Genomic DNA, 22492 nt, shown 5'->3' on the forward strand with positions numbered 1-22492 from the left:
TTGCTTCATTATAAGATGGAAAGTAAGTACTTTGCAGAAATAGTTTAGCTTAATTTCATCCTAACATAAAACATTTTTTCTTTTTGCACCATACCACAGTGAGCTGGCTCATTTCCTGATTTTTTAAATATTTGTTGTGATCTCCTTTTAAGTTGATATAAGGAGGCTAGATTGAGGACACGTTAGCTCTAACACAGGAGCAAGAGTCGGCATTTTCACAATTTGGTTTCCATAACTCTTCTTTCCCCAGAATTTTCTTAGCTGAATGACTGCCTCTTTAGTCACACATTACTTTTACTTTGCTAGCGTGAACATTATAGTATTTAAAAAGGGCCACCATTAACCTTTTATATTGGCAACTAGACTGACTTTCCAGAGAAGATGAATGGTATATCTTTGAAAAAATGAAAATCAATAGAATGTCACTGTAAAAAAATTTTAAATACAAATGCATATTTGTACATATAGAATGCATATAGTGTACATATATTATAAATAGAAAATATTTTCTATTAGCCTCAATATCACTCATTAGATATAATCACCATTAAATTAAAGTTTTGTGTCTACTTCTATCTAAATATCTATAAATTTCAAAGAATTATGAATTATTAAAATATATATTAAATATGAAATTTTTGTTGAATTTATGTATACATTAAATACATAGAACATAAATATCTATATGTATTTGAATTTGTATTTGAATGTATACATCTTGTCAATGGAAAAGAAGCCAAACTCTGTACAATAATTTTAAAGAGATTTATTCTGAGCCAAATTTGAGGACCATGACCCGAAACCACGCCCAAGAAGTCTTGAGCAAGTGGACTTGCCGTGGCTGGGTTACATGAAGCTTTGTCTAAAGGCTTGGGAAGTTTTAAGATAAGGAGGTCTGTTAATCAGAGACAAGCCACAGGCCATGTATTTGTTGTGTAAATTGAGGACCTGCAGGTGTGTCTTGCATAGCCTTAGGCCTGTTAATGGGTTACAAAGGATGTCCCCAAGAAGGGAGGGGGGCTTGATGAGGCATGTCTGACCCCCCCTCCTCCTAGAAGGCAATTTAGTTTTAGAATATCCCCTTGGCCAAGAGGGAGGTCCATTTGGTCAGCCAGTGGGTGGGGGAGGCTTAAGATTTTATTTTAGTTTGCAATATGAATTTATATGTATGTACATTAAATATATGACATAAATATCTGTAAAGATAATTGTATATGTTTTATGTAATTATATACATATTTATATACATTAAAGATATTAATTTTGTTAGGTTTGTTCCAGGTGGGAACCCGAAAAGTATGTATAGGACAGAATGTGGTTAATGCACAACTTAGGCTTGTAAAACAATAGCCTATAGGACAGAATGTGGTTAATGCACAATTTAGGCTTGTAAAACAGTAGCTGCAAGAGTGAGTGTGGAGAATCCCCAGATGTTGTAAATCTAACAGACAGCTGCAGCCGGCATTCCTCCCCACTCCCTCCCTGACGAGAGGAAGTCTGTCCCTCCCTTGCTCTCCTGATAAGGCTGAGGCCAGAGCCAGAGGAAGGATGTGACTGGGGCCGGGGTCCTGGGAGCTGGTTGTTTGAAAAAGAATTAATTACAAGTGGCTGTTCTGGCTACTTAATTACTCTCCCCCGCCCCCAAGTGAACAGCATTTTGCTACTCATGAGGCTTCGTGTGTCTCTCTCTTGGCTCCGGACCTAACATATTTATACTGTGATATTCCTTTGTTTTTTCAGTAAACTATATAACAAAGATATACATAGAGAGAAACAGAGAGACACACACATATACATTGTCATTTAATAGCTTTATAGTTTTCATTCAATTAGCAAATATATTTATTAATGGGAATTTAGGGGGATTTTTTTGTTATTTTTTTCTTTTTTGTCTGGCTATTACAATGGTTGCAATAAACACCCTTGCTTAGTCATCTTTCCCTTTTGAGTATTTCTGCAAGGTAAATTCACAAAAATGGAATTGATGCATCAAAGAATATGAATATTTAAAATTTTAGTGGATGTTATAAAATTGCTTGCCAGAAAGATTTTACTAATCTGCTCTCCTGGTTTCAACGTAGTGTTTCTCCCTACACATCTTGAGTGACGGCATGCTAAATGTTTTTTTTAAATTTATTGCCAATGTGCTAACCCAAACCAGATATTTCATTGTTTTCATTTACATTTTTGGTTTATTCTTGAGATGGAGTAGTTTTGCCTGTTTATTGTTAATTCAGATATCTCTCTGTAACTTATTTATCTTCTTTGCCCATTTTTTCCCCACTGATTTTTCATCTTATTGATTTGGTAGACTAAGTTTTGTATTACGGATATTAATCTTTGAAATAAATATTCTAAATTTTTCCCTAGTTTACTGTTTGCTTCTTAATAATTTATTTTGAACACTGTATAAACATTATTTATATTTTGGTTAGACATTGAAAATATACATTATTAAAGAATTATTTTTATTTAATTTTTTTTTTTTTTTTTTTTTTTTTTGAGACAAGAGTCTCATTCTGTCACCCGGGCTAGAGTGCTAGAGTGCTGTGGTGTCAGCCTAGCTCACAGCAACCTCAGACTTCTGGGCTCAAGTGATCCTCCTGCCTCAGCCTCTCAAGCATTGATAGCTGGGACTACAGGTGCATGCCACCACGCCTGGCTAATTTTTTCTGTTTTTAGTGGAGATGGGGCCTCACTCTTGCTCAGGGCTCAGGCTGGTGTTGAACTCTTGAGTCAAGAGATCCTCTCACGTCAGCCTCCCAGAGTGCTAAGATTACAGGCCTGAGCCACCACGCCCAGCTTAGAGAATTATTATTAATACTTTTTCACAAATGAATTTTAAAAATATTGATCACATTTTATTCCTAAACCAATTTGTTCTGAATTGTAAATGATTTGGGGGATGTGAGCTTATAATTATTTGTCCCTTATGACGGGTATTAAAAACTCGTGGATTAGAATAAATAAGGTTGGACTAAAAACAGCAATAGTGATTTTGGATTTCTGTCATAGTGGGAAGGTTCTCCACCACTGAACACTCATCCTCCTTGAGGAAACGCCACTAACAGTTTGATGGTCTCTGGCCTCAGGTACGCTGGGAGAGACATGTGTGGTTTTCCCTCTTGGAGTGAAACATACTTTGAAGAGCTTCTCAGAAACGCTGTGAACATTTCTTTACAGTTTACAACATGACTCAAAGAAACATGTTTGCATTATATTTTTCTTCTGAACATTTTCAAAGTGCACCTCATGATTTTTAACTTATTAGAAGTATTTTTATGAATTTATATCATTAATTTATAACTTTTAATTAAATACATGTAATATCTATGTACAGCTTAAAGAATATACATAAACACATATATCCATCAACTGGCTTAGAAACAGAAAAAGACCAAAAGCTTTGCAGTCCTCTTTGTGTCTCTCATTGGTGGTATTACCCTGTCTGCCCCTCAAGAGCACCTATTTGAGGCTGGGTGTGGTGGCTCACACCTGTAATCCCAGCACTTTGGGAGGCCAAGGTGGGAGGATCACTTGAGCCCAGGAGTTCAAGACCAGCCTGAGCAACATAGTGAAACCTCGTCTCTACAAAAATACAAAACTGAGCCTGGCGTGGTGGCACATGCCTGTAGTCCCAATTACTCACAAGAATGAAGCAGCAGAATCACTAGAGCCCAGGAGTTTGAGATTACAGTGAGCTGTAATCGTGCCACTGCACTCCAGCTGGGCGACAGAGTGAGACCCTGTCTCAAAAAATAATAATATAAACTAAGGAGCAGATACCTATTTGAATTCTGTATTTATTTCCTTGCTATTTATATATCATTAAAAATTTGTATATATATGACCACTAAGCAATATGTTATTTATTTATTTTATTTCAGCATATTATGGGGGTACAAAAGTTTACATTATGTATATTGCCCTTGCCCCCCCAATCAGAGCTTCAAGCGTGAGCAAAATGTTATTTAATTTAAATGATTTTGAACCTTGCACAGTAGAATCATACTGAATACAGTATATTCTGTGATTTGCTTTTCTTATTCAACACTACACGGCTTTGAGATTCAGCCACAGCACTGTGAGCAGCTGCAGTTCATTGTCATTCACAGTTGTTTCATGATTTTGTTAAGATAAATATTAATAATGCTTTTACATCTCTCAGGGTACACAGATGCCCAAGAAGCTTTAAGACATTTATATACACAGGAATGGAATCCTCAGCAGTGACAATGTGTATCTTCAACATCACCAGATAATGACAGTTTTTGAAAGAGATTCAGGTGCTTTAGATTTTCACCAATACCTGTTAATGCGAGACCCTTAAACACTTTTCAGCTGTGTGATTGTAAAATGTTAGCCCATCAGTTTTTTCATTTTGTTTATTATTAGTAATAGTTAGCAGCTTTCATATGTCATTGGGCACTTCTGTTTCCTATTCCATAAAATGTCTGTTAATGTGTAGTGAACACAGTTTTACTTGGTTGTTTTTCTTATTGATTTCCAGGATTCAGGCTAGGAATCTTTTTTTTTTTTTAGTTTTATTTGTGACAATATCTTCTCTCAGTTTGTAGCTTAGCTTTTCATTTTCTTTTGACCTATTTTGATGAACAGAGGTTCTATTTTAATGGTATAAAGTTTATCATGCAAATATCCCAATTTTATGTCGTTTAAAACTTCTTCCTCACCCAAAGATATTCTCCTAAATTTCCTTCTACCAGATTTAATATTTTTTCTTTTACATTTAAGTGATATCTGTCTGGAACAATATTTGTGTTTGCGGTGAAAGGAACAGATTCAACTGACCATTTTGCTACACGCGTGTGATCTTAGGGACTGTCAGTCATCCCCCGCTGCTATGGCCCACTGATGCGCCCTATCAACTCCGTCACATATTTAGTTTCCATATGTACGTGGGTCTGCAGGTAGGTTCTCTACTGTATTTTTGGTTCTCTCTGTTTATTGCTGCCCCAATACCATCTGTTCTTAATTTCTATAGTTTTATAAAGTCATGATAACTGAGAGGGCAAATCTTCTTACCTTGCTGTTATTTATATATATATATATATATATATATATATATATATATATATATCACGCATTTGCTTTATAACACAACATATCAAACCAATACAAATGTGATTTTACTTTCACAACTCTCACACCACTGTGTTCTTGTCCCGAGTTTTGTTAAAAAGAAATAAGGAGTTTTTGCTCCTGCATGCATAAATTATTTTAACAATTTGTTTCTTATTTCACACATTATCAATGATTGTTTAGAAATGACCATAACATTTACCGATTTCATTGTTTGTCATTGTTTCCTACATATTCGTGTTTCCCTTTCCATAGTCCTTTATTATAATTTGTGTTTGCTTTATTGAAATCATTCCTGAGCAATTGAAAAGTGCTTGGATGATGCACTTTCTTACTTCTTGGCTCTTCCTTTCACTTGAACACTTACAGACTATGGTAGAGTTACTAATTGGCCTAATTTTAATATTATTGTGTCTCAGGGGATTGGGAGGCCCAAGGAGAGGGAGAAAGACAGGGGAATGGCTGGTTGGTGGAGGAGTCAGAACACACGGAACACTTATCAATTAAGCTTGTGGTCTTATATGGGCCTGGTTCACAGTGCCCCCAAACAATTACAATAGTAACGTCAAAGATCACTGATCACAGATCATCCTAACAGATATAGCAATAAAGAAAAAGTTCAGAATATTGTGAGAATTACCAAATGTGACACAGAGACACGAAGTGAGCACACGCAGTTGGACAAATGATGCTGACAGCCCTGCTTGGTGTAGGCTCGCACACACCTTCAGTTTGTCAACAGTGTAGCATCTGCAAAGCGCGGTGGAGTGAGAGGCAAGCCTGTGTGCAAAGCAGCCGCAGAAATTTCCACCGGTGCCCACGGAATTCCAGTTTACCAACTGGAGTACAGCAATCATATCACATTCCTTTTCCTTTAGCCTTACAGATTCCAGTCAAAACAGTATTTCCCAAAGTTACGTAGGTCACCTCCATGTCCCCACCCCCAGCACTCCTCACTGAGGTTACCTGAAGTCCAGTTAGATACATTCATCACAGTCCCCATTCCATCCTGGGATCCCCCAACATTCTGTTTCACTTTTTAAAAATGTTCATACGTGAAAGTCCCTTCTTTGTGACAAACAGTTCTGTGGGTGTTACAATGTGTAGTGACCTAGCCGTCACCTGAGTGCCACATAGAACAGTTCCCTCAGCCTACAGATTCCCCTGGGGAGGCCCCTTTGTAGTTGGCTACTTCCTCCTCCCCCACCTCCAGCAATCGCTCATCTGTTTTCCTCCCTGACAGTTTTGCCTTTTCCAGAACATCACATGAATGGCATTATAGAATGTGTAGCCGCTTGGGTCTGGCATCTTTCATTTAGCTAAATGTAGTTAAGTTTTATCCATGTCGTGGCACAAATCAGTAGCTCATTTTTATCACGTGACAGCATCCCACTGTTTCAAGATGACTGTAACTCAGTTTATTTAGTGTATTTGTGCCCCTGTTGAGGGGTATCTTGGTTGCTTCAAGGTTTTTTTTTTTGTGTGTGTGTGATTGTGAATAAAACTTGTTATTCATACACTGATTTTTTTCTATGGACATAACTTTTCAATTTACTTTAATAAATATTTGTCTGTATTTAATTTTAAAAGAAACTGTTAAACTGGCTGTACTATTTTGCATTCCCATCAGCAATGAATGAAAGTCCCTATTGCTACACATTTTTTACTGCATTTGGTATAGCCAGATGTTTTTAATTTTAGCTATTCAATAGTTATTAATTTATTTTCTTTTCTTTTTTTTTTTTTTTTCTTGGAGACAGAGTCTCCTTCTGTTGCCAGGGCTGGAGTGCCATGGTGTCATCATAGCTCATCATCATAGCACGAACATCATCACCTCAAACTTCTGGACTCAAGTGATCCTCCTGCCTCAGCCTCCCGAGTAGCTGGGCTTATTTTTCTATTTTTGGTAGAGACGGGATCTCGCTCTTGCTCAGGCTGGTCTCAAACTCCTGAGCTTAAACAACCCTCCCGCCTTGTCCTCCCAGAGTGCTAGGATTACAGGTGTGAGCCACTGCGCCCAGCCTAAATTTTCTTTTAATATTTAGTATTCTAGATAAATAGTCCTATGTTGTTACTCTGTAAGTAAACTCCTTTTCATTCTTATTGTTTCCTAAGAATTTGCAGAATTTCCTTCTATGCTAGAAAATGTGAAACTACAGTATTTACATGTATCCCTCACCCTCACCCCCTACGTTGTCTTTCCAATGTAAAAACTCAGATATTTCTTAAGATCTGAAAATTTTTGTTCTGATATGTTTGACATTTTGCTTTTCTTCCAACACAGGAATCAGCTTGTGGGACCTCCATTATATGAAATTCACACCACCTATATTTCTCTTTTTTACATATTTTAATTTTTCTGATGGTTTGCATTCTTTGATTTTTGCTTTATGCTTTACGGAATTTCTCAAGGGAGTCCCTAAATCACTTGTCTTAAACAATCAATGTTTTATGGAATGTATCAGGTTTATACTGAGATTTTTTGTGTAGTTGAATTTTGTTTTGCTTTCTAATAACTCCTTTTACATATCAGCCTTCACTTAATTTAAGAAGGCAACAATATACTGTATACACTAATTAGAATTTTTAAAGCATTAATCTCATCTTTGGTTACTCGTTGGAGGCCACCGGCTGTGAATGTCCAGTGAACCACCCACATCTTTTTGAGTTGCCTGTTCTGGCCACATTGTTTATAATTTGGTTTGTCCATTCAAATTCATGAATGGAGGTCAGTTTTATTAGAATTAGTGGCTAATATGGCTTTTCTTATTGTTTTTCCAGAATGCTGCTGAATTTGTTCTTGTATAGCTCCTTTTGAACACATCTTTCTGGGAAATGTGAGTGATGGGTCTAAGCAAATGATCGAGTTTTGCTTCCAGATGCAGACAGGTATGTTGAGGCTTTCTCAGAGCCAGGTGGTAGGGAGGGTGTCCTGAAAGATCACAGCTGTAAACTCACCTGCTGTGAATTGTCTGTACCAAGTAAAGAACCCCAGAAGACAAACGTCTGGGCCTATAGCTCCATGGGTGGTTCTAGAAACCATTATATTTATTCCTTACAAACAATTTCTAACTGATTTGGTCTCAGCCTTTAGTGGTGAAGTCTAAAAAGTGATTTTACCTTGTTAGATATTTTATAAGTAATCAGAAGTAGGGATAGAGGCTGAGAGCGTTCAGTTAGTTTCCCAGGACTTCCGTAACAAATTACCATGAACTAGGTGATAAAAGCAACAGAAATTCATTCTCTCACAGTGGTGGGAAGCACCAGCAGGGCCGATTTCTTGTGAAGCCTACGTGAGAATCCCTCACGTGTTCTCCTAGCTTCAGGCGGTGCTTGCAGCCCTCGGTGCATCTCGCCTTGCACCTGCGTCGCTGTAGCTCTGCCTCCGTCTCCACGTGCAGTTTCCCCTGCGTGTCCGTGTCTCTGTGTCCAGATTTCCCTCCTCTTATGAGGACACCAGTTACGTTGGATTTAGGGTGCACTCTAATTTATTAACAGTGTGACCTCATCTTAAATTGATCTGCAAAGACCCTATTTCCAAATAAGGTCATTTTCACGAATTCTGCTTGTCTGTAACTTCTAGGGAGACACTATTTAACCCACTGCAAATGTTAAGGGGTTGATTTCAGTGCTGTGCTATGAGAAGACCCAATTTAAGAAGTCCTTCCTTGCAATTATGACAGTTTAATCAAATAAAGCCTGGTCCAAAGGATCGCATAGTTCACAAATTGAATTCTAGTCTGCCCTCCTGCCAACTGTCCCAAACTCCCCATTCTTTCTCTTCTCTACTATTCTTAGATGGGGGAGGAGGACTTGTGAGGGTCGCCTTTTCCTTTGGTTAAGTGCTTGGCATGAGTACTATAAACTTATTTGTGGATCTAATGAACAATTTGCTTAATATAGTCCAAAAAAATCCCTAAAGTGTTTATTCTATCACGGGTACTTTCCTTTGTTTTCCTGCTTTTATGGATTTTTTTTCCTTCTTTTCGTATTTATTTGGTCGTGTCAATAAAACTTTTTATGCAACAGGTAAAGAGATTACTAGGTTTAGTTTGTCATCTTCACGGACATTAAAGACAGTCTCTTATTTGTAAGGCTGGTGGCAGGCACCCCTCCCTTCCCTAATGAAAAAAGAAGAAACCCCTCCTATTCCTCAGTACCCGCCCTAAAACTGAAACAAAGAAATTCCACTCTTCGCACCGAAATCTTCCCTCCAAAGAAACTCTCATCCCCCAGCCCTAAAAACATATATAAGCCCACTCAGACTTCTGGGCGGGGCAACTTCTCTGGTCCCACTTTGTGGGACTGTGAAGCTCACCCGGGTCCCTCTCTTGGGACTCGTTACCCCGACCCGGGAGCACCCCAATAAAGCCTCTTTACTTATCCCTTTCAACTCTGCTCGTCTTTCTTTCTCTGGCGCCAGCCACTCCAAAAAACCTTACATTATTCATCTTTTACAGGGTTCTAATCTTGTGCATATTTTTAAATGAATTTGTTCTTACAGACATTAAGTATGACTATGTCAGCAAAGGAAAATTTTAGAGGGTGAAAAATCCTTCTTGCACCTCCGAAATCACGGGGTGCTCCAAACTGATGAGAGTGAGACAGACGCAGAGAAGAGCAGGGGGAGTCGTGAACATACGTTCCTGCTGCTGTGGGGCAAGAACTGTGCAAGGGCCACCTCAAAGGTCATTTTGTCCTCACAACAGTGCCACGAGTCCAGAATTTCTTTTGTTTTATAAATAAGAAAGGGTAATTACAGGATTATGTAACTTTCTCAAGGTTACATAGCTATTATACTAAGTAATAAATCCAAGATTTAAATCCAGGGCTTTCTGAACCGAAATCTGTATTTTTCCCATACACCTTTTTATTATTCCTTGAGGGGGTAATGTCAGTTTTTCTGGAACTAGAAGTTTCACTATTCCTTACATATGTTTGAGAAAAATCGCTCATCTTATCATATAATGTTCATCATATATATAAGTGTATGGAAATACATATGTGGTATTTTCAGACTCATCAGTTATCCTTGTAGGACTCATGGCCAGTCCTGACTTTGTAACCAGAGACTCTCTGGATTCAGCTATTCTATGAGACTCCTGACAAGCAGGGGAGACCCACTCAGAGGCAATGCCATGGAACGTGGAATGAGGACCCCAAGAATTTCCATGTCTGCCCTTCCCAGGCTAAAAATTCTCCATTATCTTGTTTGAAATTACCACTCGGATTCCTCTTTAAACAAACATTTGGTGGTTGGTTAATACGTGCTGGGCATGTACTGCCCCGGCTCTGGAAACCTCAGGCAAATACATGTATCATAACAGCAAGGAGTTGATCTGTTCTTCACAAAGGCTGAGACAGCTCTGCTGGTGAGCTCAGTGGCAATGATTACTTTCCCAGTTCCATTGACCCACTTCCGCAAGGCTAAGAGAGAGAAGAATGGTGAGAAAGGGACAGAGAAGAAGAAGAAAAGGATATACCTTGTTCACATGAGCGCGAAGCTGGTGACTCTCGATCAAGTGAGGAAGTTTGTTGGCAATTTCCATCCAAGGACTATAATGATCTGGAAGTTCTTTCTGGAGTTAAAATAGAAACATGTCCACATTTTAGGCCTCTCTGGGAGGTGGTTTCAGATGGCAGCTGCTTTCAGATTTCAGTCTTCAGGAGAACTCAAGTCAATTCAGTTCAGTGGCATTTGAGAATTCACTATATGCTAGGTCCTGTGCTCGGTGCTGCAGAATTAAAGGTGATGAAAACACAGTTTTTGTCTTTAGGGAGTGTGTTGGGGTGAAGAGAAGGCTTGCCCTTCCCTTTCAGAAGGTTTCCTGAAAAATCAACTCACACTGAGGCAGATTAATGAGAGAAAAGGCATACGAAGTTTATCGTTACCACGCAGGCAGGGAGAATCACAGTGATCAGCTGGTATCCCAGTGAGACCCAGATACCCACCTAACCTCATTTCAGAGGAGGGGGAGGAGATGGGCAGTATGGATAATTCTGTTGAGGGGCGATAAATGATTACTACTGAGAGTGAGAATGAATGGATACTTGGGAGAGTAAATGGAGGGGGGAGCAGAGGTTGACTTATAAAGGATTTTCTTTAGAAGTTCAATGAACCTGAGAGACAGGCATTATCTTGTAAAAGGGTCAGGCCCTTCTGGTTACCTGCTTGGTCTTCTTTCCTGCAATAAGTAGGGAGCAAATGGGGAAGGGAAGAGAAGACAGCTGTTCTTGACGGCTCCCTCTGGTCTTTGTGGAGACAAGAGAAGCCCCCTTCCAAGGCCTCTTGCTCTCTAAGGGCTACAAAGTAAAGTAAAATCCTGAGCCCCCCTTGCTCACTGAAGAGAGCCCCTCCTGGCCAAGGGAACCCCAGAGAAACTTTAAAACTGAGTTTCTAACCATGAAGGGAAGGGAGGTCAGACACATCTTGTTATGCCACTCCCTTCTGTGTTAATAGTTCAGATACAACATTTGACCAGCATTAATGTTAAAACAGAGATCAAAACAGATTTCTTGAGACAGTAAGATACACATTCCATGCACTGATTTATGATTTTACCTGCAATTCCTGTCTCCCTAAAATGTATGAAACCAAACTGTAACCCAGCAGCCTCCAGACCACTTAGTCAAGACATCTTGAGTGTGGCTCCGCCGGCGACGGTCACATGTAGAATAAATGTCTTTAAATCATTTTCCAGAGTTGAGGGTTTTTCCACTAACAAGACTCTTTATATCAAGGAGTCATATTTTGGGGTGAAATTTCCTGCACTCGTTCAAGCACATGGTCTCGTAAGGGAGAAAGAAATGTAGTCAGCTGTACATCTGACTCCCAGCTCAGTACAGTATGATTAATTACCAACGTGTATGTACGTTTAAGAACATGCAAAAAACAGGAAGTGGTTAATTCGGTCAGCTGTTAGGGGGAATTAATGGGAAATATTCATAGAAATATGACAGTTGAGGCCTGGTGCGGTGGCTGACGCCTGTAATCCTAGCACTCTGGGAGGCCAAGGCGGGAGGATCGCTTTGAGGTCAGGAGTTCGAGACCAGCCTGACCAAGAGCGAGACCCCGTCTCTACTAAAAAAAAGAAAGAAATTATATGGACAACTAAAAATATATATAGGAAAAGCTGGGCATGGTGGCGCATGCCTATAGTCCCAGCTACTCGGGAGGCTGAGGCAGAAGGATCACTTGAGCCCGGGAGTTTGAGGTTGCTGTGAGCTAGGCTGACCCCAAGGCACTCTAGCCTGGGCAACAGAGTGAGACTCTGTCTCAAAAAAAAAAAAAAAAAAAAAAGAAATATGACAATTGAGCCTAGTTTGGGAGTCCAAATGTGACTTTTTGGGGTGGAAATCTAAAGAAGGGAAGGTAGCAAATGCAGAGGGGACAGTGGGTGAACAGACGTGTGCATCTCGGGACTGCACGTGACTCAGTGATGCCAGAACACAAAGCTCCAGAGAAGGGATGATGGAAGACCAGGGGTAGAAAGTGAGATCAAATGTGCTTTGTATAGAATACATGAGTTTTCCCTTCATGGAACTTGGTGACATGGTTTGATTTGAATTTTAGGAAGATAATTTTGTTTGCAGGATTTTAGGATATACAGTCAGATTAGAAAGCCTTTGAAATATTTACTGTTCAAGGGCTAACCTCAGGCAATGACAGTGAATTTAGAAAGTTGAAGTCATGTATTCAAGATATACTTGAGAAATAAAATTGAAACGATGTGATGATTAAATTTGGGGGGTGGAGGTTTAAGGCAAGAAAATCCCCAGCCCCAGTAGCACTCTTTGTGTGCCCACTCTGGGCCCATGGTCTAGCCAAATAGAACACAGTCTGAATTTTAGTGAATTTTTATGGGAACCAGCCACTCTTACCAGGTTATACATTGTCTGTGATTGATCTTGCGTTATAGCAGTAGAGTTGGGTAGTTGCAACAGAAACCATATGGTACCCTATGGTATTCAAAGCTTAAAGTGCTTACTATTTGGCCCTTGAGAAACAGCTCGCCAGTCCTCAATCTGTCCGGTGATCTGGGCCTCCTTTTTCAGTGCACAACCTGCACAACTAAATGTCATGTCTTTGGGTTAAGAAGAGGAAGTAAGGATGATTTCCACATTTATGAATTAGGTGATCAAATGAGTGGGTGGGAACACAAATTGCAACAGAAATGCAACCGGAATTCAGAGAGTAGTCATAAATACAGTAAACTTATTTTGAAATATATTGAGCTAAAAATGTCTGTGGAATCTGACGATACAGCTGTGTACTGCGAAGTTGGACATACAGCGTAAAGTTCAGGAGAAAAGTCATATTAGAAATATACAATTGGAAAGCAAAACTGCAGTAAAATCCCTAGTTCATGGCTAACCTCAAGGGTGTCATTTGAAAGAATAAGCAAAGTAACGAGAAGAAAGCCTCGATTAGCACAATGGGGAATGTTCACATGGCAAGCAGAACTGAATCCAGCAAAGCAGATCAAAAAGGCAGCTAGAGAAGTTCAGTCAGCCGGAATACGATGACCCTACAGAAGTCAAGACGTCAGAGGATTTCACAGAAGTAGGGAATCATCAGCAGTTCAAATGCATCATTAGAAAGTTAAAGTAAGATTGCCCCCTTTAAAAACCAAAACTATGAAGTCACGAATATATATTAGTTTATATATTAAACATGGCATAGTATAATTTAGGTCAAGGTCGTGTAAGCAGGGTTCAAATTTTAATGTGTTCATGAAGTGAAAAAACCTAGAGGCCAGGAGTTCAAGTCCAGCCTGGGCAACACAGTGAGACCCCATCTCTACAAAAAATTATATTAAGAATTAAAAAAAATTAGTTTCCATGCTGTAACAAAGCTTCCCTTTCAGTACTTTCCATCATTTTTGTAATGACATTAAAGGATATTTGGTTATAAGTAAAAGCAAGACTGTCTCCTGCAAGTAGAAGTTAAGTTAGATCACGCACACAGTAAAGAAAGCAGCAGCAAAGCATCTGAAAGTGTAATGGGCATTATCCCAGAGGAAAATATTAACTATTCATATGTTTTGAAATTTTGATACTAAGAGCCTTAGCACAATAGTTTTGCTAGCATACATTCCAGAAAGGCAAAATTAAAAGGAATGCCTTTGCTTATCAGGCAAGTGATTGTTACATAATTTGGTGTAATTGTAACAAACCTCACTAAGACAGAGTTATGCAAGGTTGCTTTACAATTTAGCAAGCCAACAGGGCGTGGTTGGTTGTGAGAATTAGTGAAATGGCCTGGGTGAGAGACAAGAGGTGGATGGACGGGCACCGTGGCTGAACCTCAAGTCCACCCCTGTCCGTAGCATCTGGATGGGTCGATTAGGCCAGAGCAACACAGAAGCCAGTGGCTCAGTTTGACAAAAAGACTTCCTTGCTTTCTCACACTGCCTGTCAAGGAACAGGTGGCGGCTCTGTTCTTTATCAGTGGAGCGGCCGCTGTCTGGAGCATTATTGGTTACTGTGGCACAGGCGAAACAAAGAACGTAGCGTCTTTTGCTTAGTCCAAGCAGCATATTTCTTCTTAACTGAGAGATGTTAGGAGGTGTGTTAGGAGGCAGTTGTTACGAGTGCTCTCAAATATGCTATAGCTCTCCCTGTTTGGGCACAAGGTACGGCTGCAAGTACCTGCCCACTGCAGGTAGATACAACCATGTGACTGACTTGGCCAGTAAAATGTGAGCAGATGAAAATCTTTTCCTACGCTTTGGTCATTGGGTTTTTCTGTGTGTGTCTGAAATACCTGTTCCTAACAGAGTAGTCAGATGAATCAACATTTCATTTATGCTTCTGGGTTTTCAATCTCACTTAGAAGGTCCTTCCCATCCTAACATCATTTCTTTTAAAGTATTTCCAGTTTTACTGTTAATGCTTAAATCTGTAATCCTTCTACATTTGTATTGCACATGTTATGAGTTAGGACATATTCATATTATCTCATTATTTCCATTTTAAAATAGAGAAGGTTTAAGTCCAGAGAGGTCAGATGACTTTCCTGAGGTTACACATCTGCTTAGTGACCAGATCAAACCTCTTCTGACTCAAAGTTCAGTGTGTTCCAAACCTCCTCAGAGTAAGCACACAGAGAACGGTGGGGCTGAGAGGATGGGCGTGGGGGCAAGAGAGTAAAAAATTGAAGCAACTTTAAATGTTTTTCTTTCCCTCATTCCCAAAGTCAGAAGACCCAGACAGAAGTGAGATGGACAGAAATAATAAAATCTTTGGAATTCCTTTCTATAAAAAAAATTCCCTGTTTTTTAAATTTTCTTTTTCTTTCCTTCTTTCTTCTTCTTCTTTTTTTTTTTTTTTTTGCATATTGTAGGGGTAAAGGGAAACTTGCCCTTTTCCCTGAAAGTTTGCTGAAAAATCAACTCACAATTAAGGCAGATTAATAAGAGAAAGGTTTATTTGCCATGTGCATGGGGAGAATCACAGAGTGATTACTCAGCATCCCAAGGAAGTCCAGACAGTTTTATACATGCCTTTAGAGGGGAGGAGGGAAATGAGGAAAATGGGTAATTCTGTTTAGGGGTGACAACTGGTTGCAAGGGAGGGTGAATGGGGCAGGGGACAGACTGACTTGTAAATTAACGAGGGACAGGTATTATGTTTTAAATGATCGGGGCCAGGTCCACTGCATTGCATTGGGCAATATATTGAGGTAACAAGGGGAGGAAGAAAAGTCAGTTGCCCCCTTTGATCTTTTGCTGGGTCCGTCCGATTCATGCAGGTGGAGGGAAAGCCCCCTCCAGTGCTTTGTTGATCTCAGGGGCCTGCAATTCAAACGACTCTTTATATCAAGGAGTCATATTTTGGGGTGAAATTTTCTGAGCTCCCTAGAGGTTTCACACACTGAAATCTGAGCCTCACGTTTAGCCCCCTGGCCGTGCCATGCCGTGCACCACCTTGGGACTCTGCGAAGAGTCCCCACCAGCCAGAAGGCCCTCACCAGATGGGGCCCCTCAACCTTGGACTTCTCAGCCTTTAAACTGTAAGAAATAAATTCCTTCTCTTTATAAATTAAAAAGAAAAAAGCTGAGCCGGTAGCTGGAGAGAGAAAGGTCAGGTTAGTAGTGTAGTAACAAGAGACCTGAAAATGAAGACAAGAACATGGATCAGAGTGAGAACAAATAAGTAGAAAAGAACAGATCTAAGCGCATTTCCCCAGACCCCCCTAACCAGCCTCCCACTCTCCATGAACAGGTCTTTGTGGATCTGACGGGGAATGTTTATCTTGTCGTTTGAGAGCTGTAGGTGACAGCGCCCACCCGCCCTGAGTGGCAGGCGTCTTCCCTGAGAATCACGCCAGCTCTTCCTTCTCGGGCTGTCAGGGCACCCGGGACACAGCAGTCTTCAAATACAGCAGAGGCCAGGCTGTGACGTCTCGCTGAAGTGCTCCCAATGTTGTGGGGGGACAGGCGGGGACGGGCAAGGGGCAGAGGTCAGGCAGTGATGTGCGCCCAGCTCGCTCCTGAATTCTTTCTTGCCCGAAGCCAAGGACCCACGTGGACTAAAAGTGACTCCCGGCATTGGGAGCCACTTTCCTGTGTCACAATGACAAGTGTTCTTCTAACAGAAGACACAGACAGGAGGGGAAAAGACACAGACGCAGAGAGGCCACGTGAGGGTGGAGGCAGAGAGTAGAGTCATGTTGTCACAAAGCCAAGAAACACCTGGAGCCCCCAGGAGGCGGAAAAGGCAAATAAGGAATCTTCCCAGAGCCTTGAGAGCGAGCCTGGGACTGCAGAGCCCTGACTCTTTGCCCTCCTTTCCTTTTGCCCCCACGGTACAATGAAAATTTCTCCTGTCCTTCATTTTTTTATTGAACACATGGACTGCCACATGAGTTGTATTTAACTCAGGCTGGTTTTGACCCGGGGGCCTCATGAAGCAAAACCCTGCAGTTGGTTCGTGAAAATCTTACCTGTCAATGTTCTTACTGTTACAATGAATATTGACAATCTGATTATAAAAACGTGGATTGCATTGCAAATAACTGACGCACAGAAACCAATAAAATATAACAAATTAGAAAGGATCGTTTTGTTTTAATAAAACACTGTGGCCCCAGGGAGAAAAATTTTTTTCTAGTATGGCTGTCAATGTGTTAACCTACTCCTAGTCCCTTCTGGGTGCTTCTCATGCCATGGCACCTCTCGCTCCGCAGCTGTCCCCTTCTCTCTCAACTGTGCCACCATGGTGGTCTCTGTGCCTCTACTCAGTCTGATTTCCAAGCACTGAGGCCAGGCAGGCTGCAGATCCTGAACAAACCATTCTAGATGGAGCTCTGGCATGAGTATTTTGTAAAACTCCCCAAGTAGTGCAGCCCATGAACCACCACTCCAGACAACCACGCCCTTGACATTCTGCAAGGAAACTCTTCAAATACCAGCCAGCGCTGTATCGTTTGCCAGACACGCTATCCGAACTCTGAGCCTGGCATCTGAGACCTCACAGTTCTGCCCCTGCTGTAACCTCCTTTCCTGCCAAAGTAATTTCCTTGTGATCTTTACATCTAAAGAGAAATTACCCCTTTTCCCCTCAAAACACACACACACACACACACACACACACACACACACACACACACACACACACACACACAAGACACATGATCTGGCAAAAGATTTTTGTGGTATATTTGTGGATATGAGTCTGTGAGGCATACATTTGCCACACTGAAACACTGGAGCTTGGCAAGGTTTGCGCATTTATAAAAACAGTGGGATAGAATAATTGAAGCCAGGTCAGATCTCTCCCTTGAAGTCAGAATGTTGTTTTTTTTTTTATTTACTAGCTTGACTGTGTTTTCTTCAGCAAGACTTTCAAGCACATTTTTATAGTAAGAAACCAACAGAGCATCTCTTTTGAAAGAGATGCCCCAAGACCATCTTTGAGGGCAGTTGACAGGAGGGAGCAGCAGCCCACTGGACACTTGTCATCACACTGAAGGAAGCAGTGCCGCTGTCCCGTGAGCAGAGGCGCTGACTGTGATTTTTCCATCTGTGTTGGCAATGCCACCATCTGCTGGGCAGCCACCGGGGCTCTCCTTGTTTGTGACACAACCTGGGGGAGATTCCGGCAAACCCTACCTCTTCCCAGAAAGGAAGATAAATAACATTTTCACACAAAGGAAAGGAAAATTAAAACTGAAACAAAGAACTATCTTTTGAGAGTTCTGGGGAATATGGCTAGAACAGAGTAGAACCAGTTTGTCAGGGACTTTTTTATACGAGCTGAGGAAGGGAGATTTTTCTGAGGGGTCAGACTGTCATGACAACTTGATGCTGTTATTGTTTCTCACCTGCTCCCTATGTTGGTAAGAAAGGGAACAGCAAAGAGAACTCCACAGTTGCGGCCCTGTCTGATGTGCTCCTACGTTGTGACACTATTTTTCCTCAGCTTAGTGTACATATTTAATCCTCATAAGACTAAGATGGACTATTGGCCTCTTCTTCCTTGTGAACTACGCAGGATGGAAAAATTCCTGAATCAGGTTATACAGCCAGAATGGAGGGTTTTTTGTTTGTTTGGTTTTTGTTTGTTTGAGACAGGGTCTCGCTCTGTTGCCCAGGCTAGAGTGACATGGTGTCATCACAGCTCACTGCAGCCTCCAACTCCTGGGCTCAAGCGATCCTCCTGCCTCAGCCTCCTGAGTAGCTGGGACTACAGGCACGAGCCACCACACCTGGTTAATTTTTCTCTTTTTTGTAGAGACGGGGTCTCGCTCTTGCTCAGGCTGGTCTGGAACTCCTGAGCTCAAGTGATCCTCCTGCCTCGGCCTCCCAGAGTGCTAGGGTTACAGGCGTGAAGAGTCGAGCTTTTAACAAGCACTGGGCTGAGACTCAGGAGGACTCCCTTCTAGTCCTTGCACAGGATTTGCCAAAGTGCTTCCACAGCAGTGTAGTGGAGGCAGCATCAGATCCCATCCAACAAATGTCAAAACTGGGGGTCAGGTGCTGGTGATTCACTCAAGGTCACAAGAGCTAGTAAATGAAAATTAGGGCAATTGACTCAATCTGGCTTTCCCAGGACTTTCCCAGTTTAGTACTGAAAGTCTTGCATCTCAGGACTCCATTCAGTGCCTGGCAAATGGGTCCACTTGGTCACCCTAGTGAAACTGTCAGAGAACACAGTCCAGTACTCTGGACCACAACCCACTCTGCACAACACCCTTCGTTACTTCCATGCCCAAATGACTTGCAGATTTGTGACGTGGCTCAAAGCTAACAGCTCTCTACAGAGAACTTTGAAAGCAGCAAATACTTCTTATTGTCATTGGTATCTCTCCGATAACACTTAGAAGTAAATAGGCATCAGAGTAGGTATTCAATAAAAGCTCATTGAATTCTAGACCATTCTTCATTCATCGTTATATGGAAAATTAGGCTGGTGGGAGAAAGGCAGGCAGTTTATGCCGTTACTGCAATGTCTGCACCATCAGATCCCGAGACTGTTAACTGTGTGGTCTTGGCCCTTATTTAGGATGTGATAGAAAAATAGGTTAAGAGTCTTCAGTATTAGCTCTGCTTTTGCCACTAATAATGACTTTGGGCAAGTGGCCCAAATGTAAAAAGAGGGAATTGGGACCAGATGGTTTGTAAAAACTCGTAGAGTTTTAGCATTCTAGGCCTTGGACTACATGCAATGAGAAAATTGTTGAAAAGGCCCAGCTAATGAACCAGATTTTCATTTCAGGTTAATCCCTAAGTAGAGTTAAGAAAGAGGTACTGTTTGTTATCAGTTCCTTCCTCTTCTCAGAAATTCTTCCCACCACCCCTGAAAGCACCCAAGATCCTTCATGTTCTCTTTTTTGTTCCCAGGAGAAAGTCAGTTTGGCTAATTTACCCCAAAATGTTAGAGGTAGTGCCCCAGAGCAGTTTATCAATAAGCCCCCTTGGAAAAATTTGCATTACAAGCACATATGCAATGAGAAAGATAGAATTTGTAATAGAGAAATCCCAGCTGTTCTCTGCTGGAAGACCTTGAGTCTGGCTAATACCTTACAGTGTGTAGGAGAACAGGCCTGGGAAGCCCCGTGCAGCTATTGCTGTGGCTCTTATATTTGTGCATATCATTGATCTTTATCTAAGTTCATTCTTTTTCTTGGTAAATACAGATTGGCTTATCATTTTCCTGGGCTAACTGACAATCTAGTAAAAGAAACTGGCACAAAAACTATTCCATTTATATCCTCTGCTGTAGCTGTCGCTTCTCTCTCTCTTTTTCATTTTTATTTTTGGAGACAGTCTCACTCTGTTGCCTGGACTAGAGTGTAGTAGAGTCAGCCTAGCTCACTGCAACCTCAAACCCCTGGGCTCACGCCATCCTCCTGCTTCAGCCCCCCTGTAGCTAGGGCTACAGGCATGCACCACCACACCCCGCTAATTTTTTCTGTTTTTAGTAAAGACAGGGTCTCACTCTTGCTCAGGCTGGTCTCCAACTCCTGAGCTCAAGCAATCCTTCCCCCTTGGCCTTCCAGAGTGCTAGTTTTACAGTAAGAGCCACCGTGCCTGGCCTATCACTTCTCTTTTGTTGGTAATTATAACTCTATTTTATATGTAGCATCTTTTTCAGGCTAATAACTTGGTATTAATATTACACCTCTCTTAATAACCACATATATTTACAAAAAGCCACCCAAGCAGTATCTCAAGAAACTTGTTTCTGACCTGGTGCGAGGCTCTATTCTTACCAGAGGATTTGGAAGAAGAAAGCCGTACTCTTCCGAAATGTGATATCTTCCTAAGGACAATGGCAGTGCCGTCTTCACATTGTGTCTTGGAGGCGCCATTATTTTGTTTGCAGTGTCTGCACTGAAGCTGCCACTGAACAGACAACCACTCCGAATGGACCAAAGACCCAGCTTAAGGAAAGTTCTACACTATACCTGTTGGTTGCAGTTGGCTGTGCAGTGCCTCAGCCAGGGGGGAGGACCTTGCCCTGAGGTTGAAGTCCAGACCGCCAGGAGCTTTCTCTGAGACCAGGCCGAGTAAACAGCTGAAGACTGGCTGGGTAGGGGGAGCAGGGGACGGGTGAACCCACACCTGACAGGTACAATGCACACTATCTGGGGGATGGGCACTCTTATAACTTACTCAAATGGTGCAAAAGCAATTTATGTAACCAAAATGTTTGTAACCCCATAATAGTCTGAAATAAATAAAGAAAAATAAATAAATAAAGGCTAGTGATTAAGACAAATAGACAAAACTAACTCTCTCTCTCTCTCTCTCTCTCTGTCACACACACACACACAAACACACAGACACCCTCTCCTTTTCTTTCACACATGTACAATATGAGAAGATTGGTTTTAAACCCAGAGAAAAACATGTTCCACTTTGGAAAAGGGGAAATGAACTAGACCTTTAAACATGGCTGATCAAACTCATACCCTAACAGGAATCTGGTCCATGACGACTTTGACAACTGGGTCAGAATTATTCCAAAGAGAGTAAACTATTGTCACTTCAGTGACTGACAGTGAGGAGGGTGGGAAGAGGACTCGGAGGGCATATCAGAAGCTCAGAAGGGCTTGTGTGTCATTTGAACAAAATAGTCTAAGATTCTGATTGTATTTATTAAGAAATATTTAATAATTTTTTGAGATCTTTGATCATATTAAAGTAGTAAAGTAGGATATATATTTTTAAGTTTCACAAATGAGATAATAGATACCAACAAACTTGGCAATAGCCTGAACAGATCGTCAGATCCAACTCTTTACTTTCATCAGACAGACTGTGAGAAGCTATTGCTGACAGGTAGTTTTACTTAGGAAGTCGATACTACCAGAGTCAACAGATCATGAGCTGTGACACACGTGTGTGAATAGCCCTGTGAGTGTCACTCTGCTGTTCATCAGCAGAGCGAGGGCTTGCGCTAAGGTGTCTCCATTTTCAAGCCCTTGCTCTGTTCACCAGAGCAGGCTGCTGGTCTGTCTGTCAAAGGGGCCGTCACAGTTCGAAATTCACACTAATGTAGAGCCCAGTGTAATAATTTCCAGGTCACAGATCTGTACTGGGGACATTCTGAAGGCCGTGTCCTTTGCTTAGTGGATCCTGAACTTAGGTCATAAGGTTGTAAAAAAATTTATTTAGATGCTAATGTATCCATACACATCTCTCCTTCCTTCCTTTCTCTAAGATACTTAGAAAAGCTAAAAGCAGGCAGTGCTGTGATAACTCACTTAACAGTTCCCGAGGAGGTTGGAGGTTTCAGTGTTGAAGGTTGTGTGCCCAAAGCAGCCTGACTGCTTGACAGCCCATTCTGAAGCTCCCAGGAGCCCTTCCCAATTCCCCAGTTCCCCACTGTAAGGCTGGTGGTAGGTACCCCTCCCTTCCCTAATGAAAAAAGAAGAAGCCCC

The 22492-nt window shown here is 41.3% G+C and overlaps 1 protein-coding gene across 1 annotated transcript in view; it reads right to left on the reverse strand.

Moving 5' to 3' along the window:
- IDO2 (indoleamine 2,3-dioxygenase 2) overlaps nucleotides 1–21038 on the reverse strand; it is a 45864-nt gene extending 24826 nt beyond the window's left edge. Inside the window, exons 1-2 of the mRNA XM_045535772.1 lie at nucleotides 20819–21038; nucleotides 10584–10679 (exon numbers count right to left, since the gene is read on the reverse strand). Coding sequence (XP_045391728.1) covers nucleotides 10584–10679; nucleotides 20819–20917 — 195 coding nt within the window. The 5' untranslated portion in view covers nucleotides 20918–21038. The remainder of the gene's footprint in view (nucleotides 1–10583; nucleotides 10680–20818) is intronic.
- Between the last annotated feature and the right edge of the window lie 1454 nt (nucleotides 21039–22492).

This window comes from Lemur catta, chromosome 22 (genome assembly GCF_020740605.2).
Source record: "Lemur catta isolate mLemCat1 chromosome 22, mLemCat1.pri, whole genome shotgun sequence".
NCBI lineage: Eukaryota > Metazoa > Chordata > Mammalia > Primates > Lemuridae > Lemur > Lemur catta.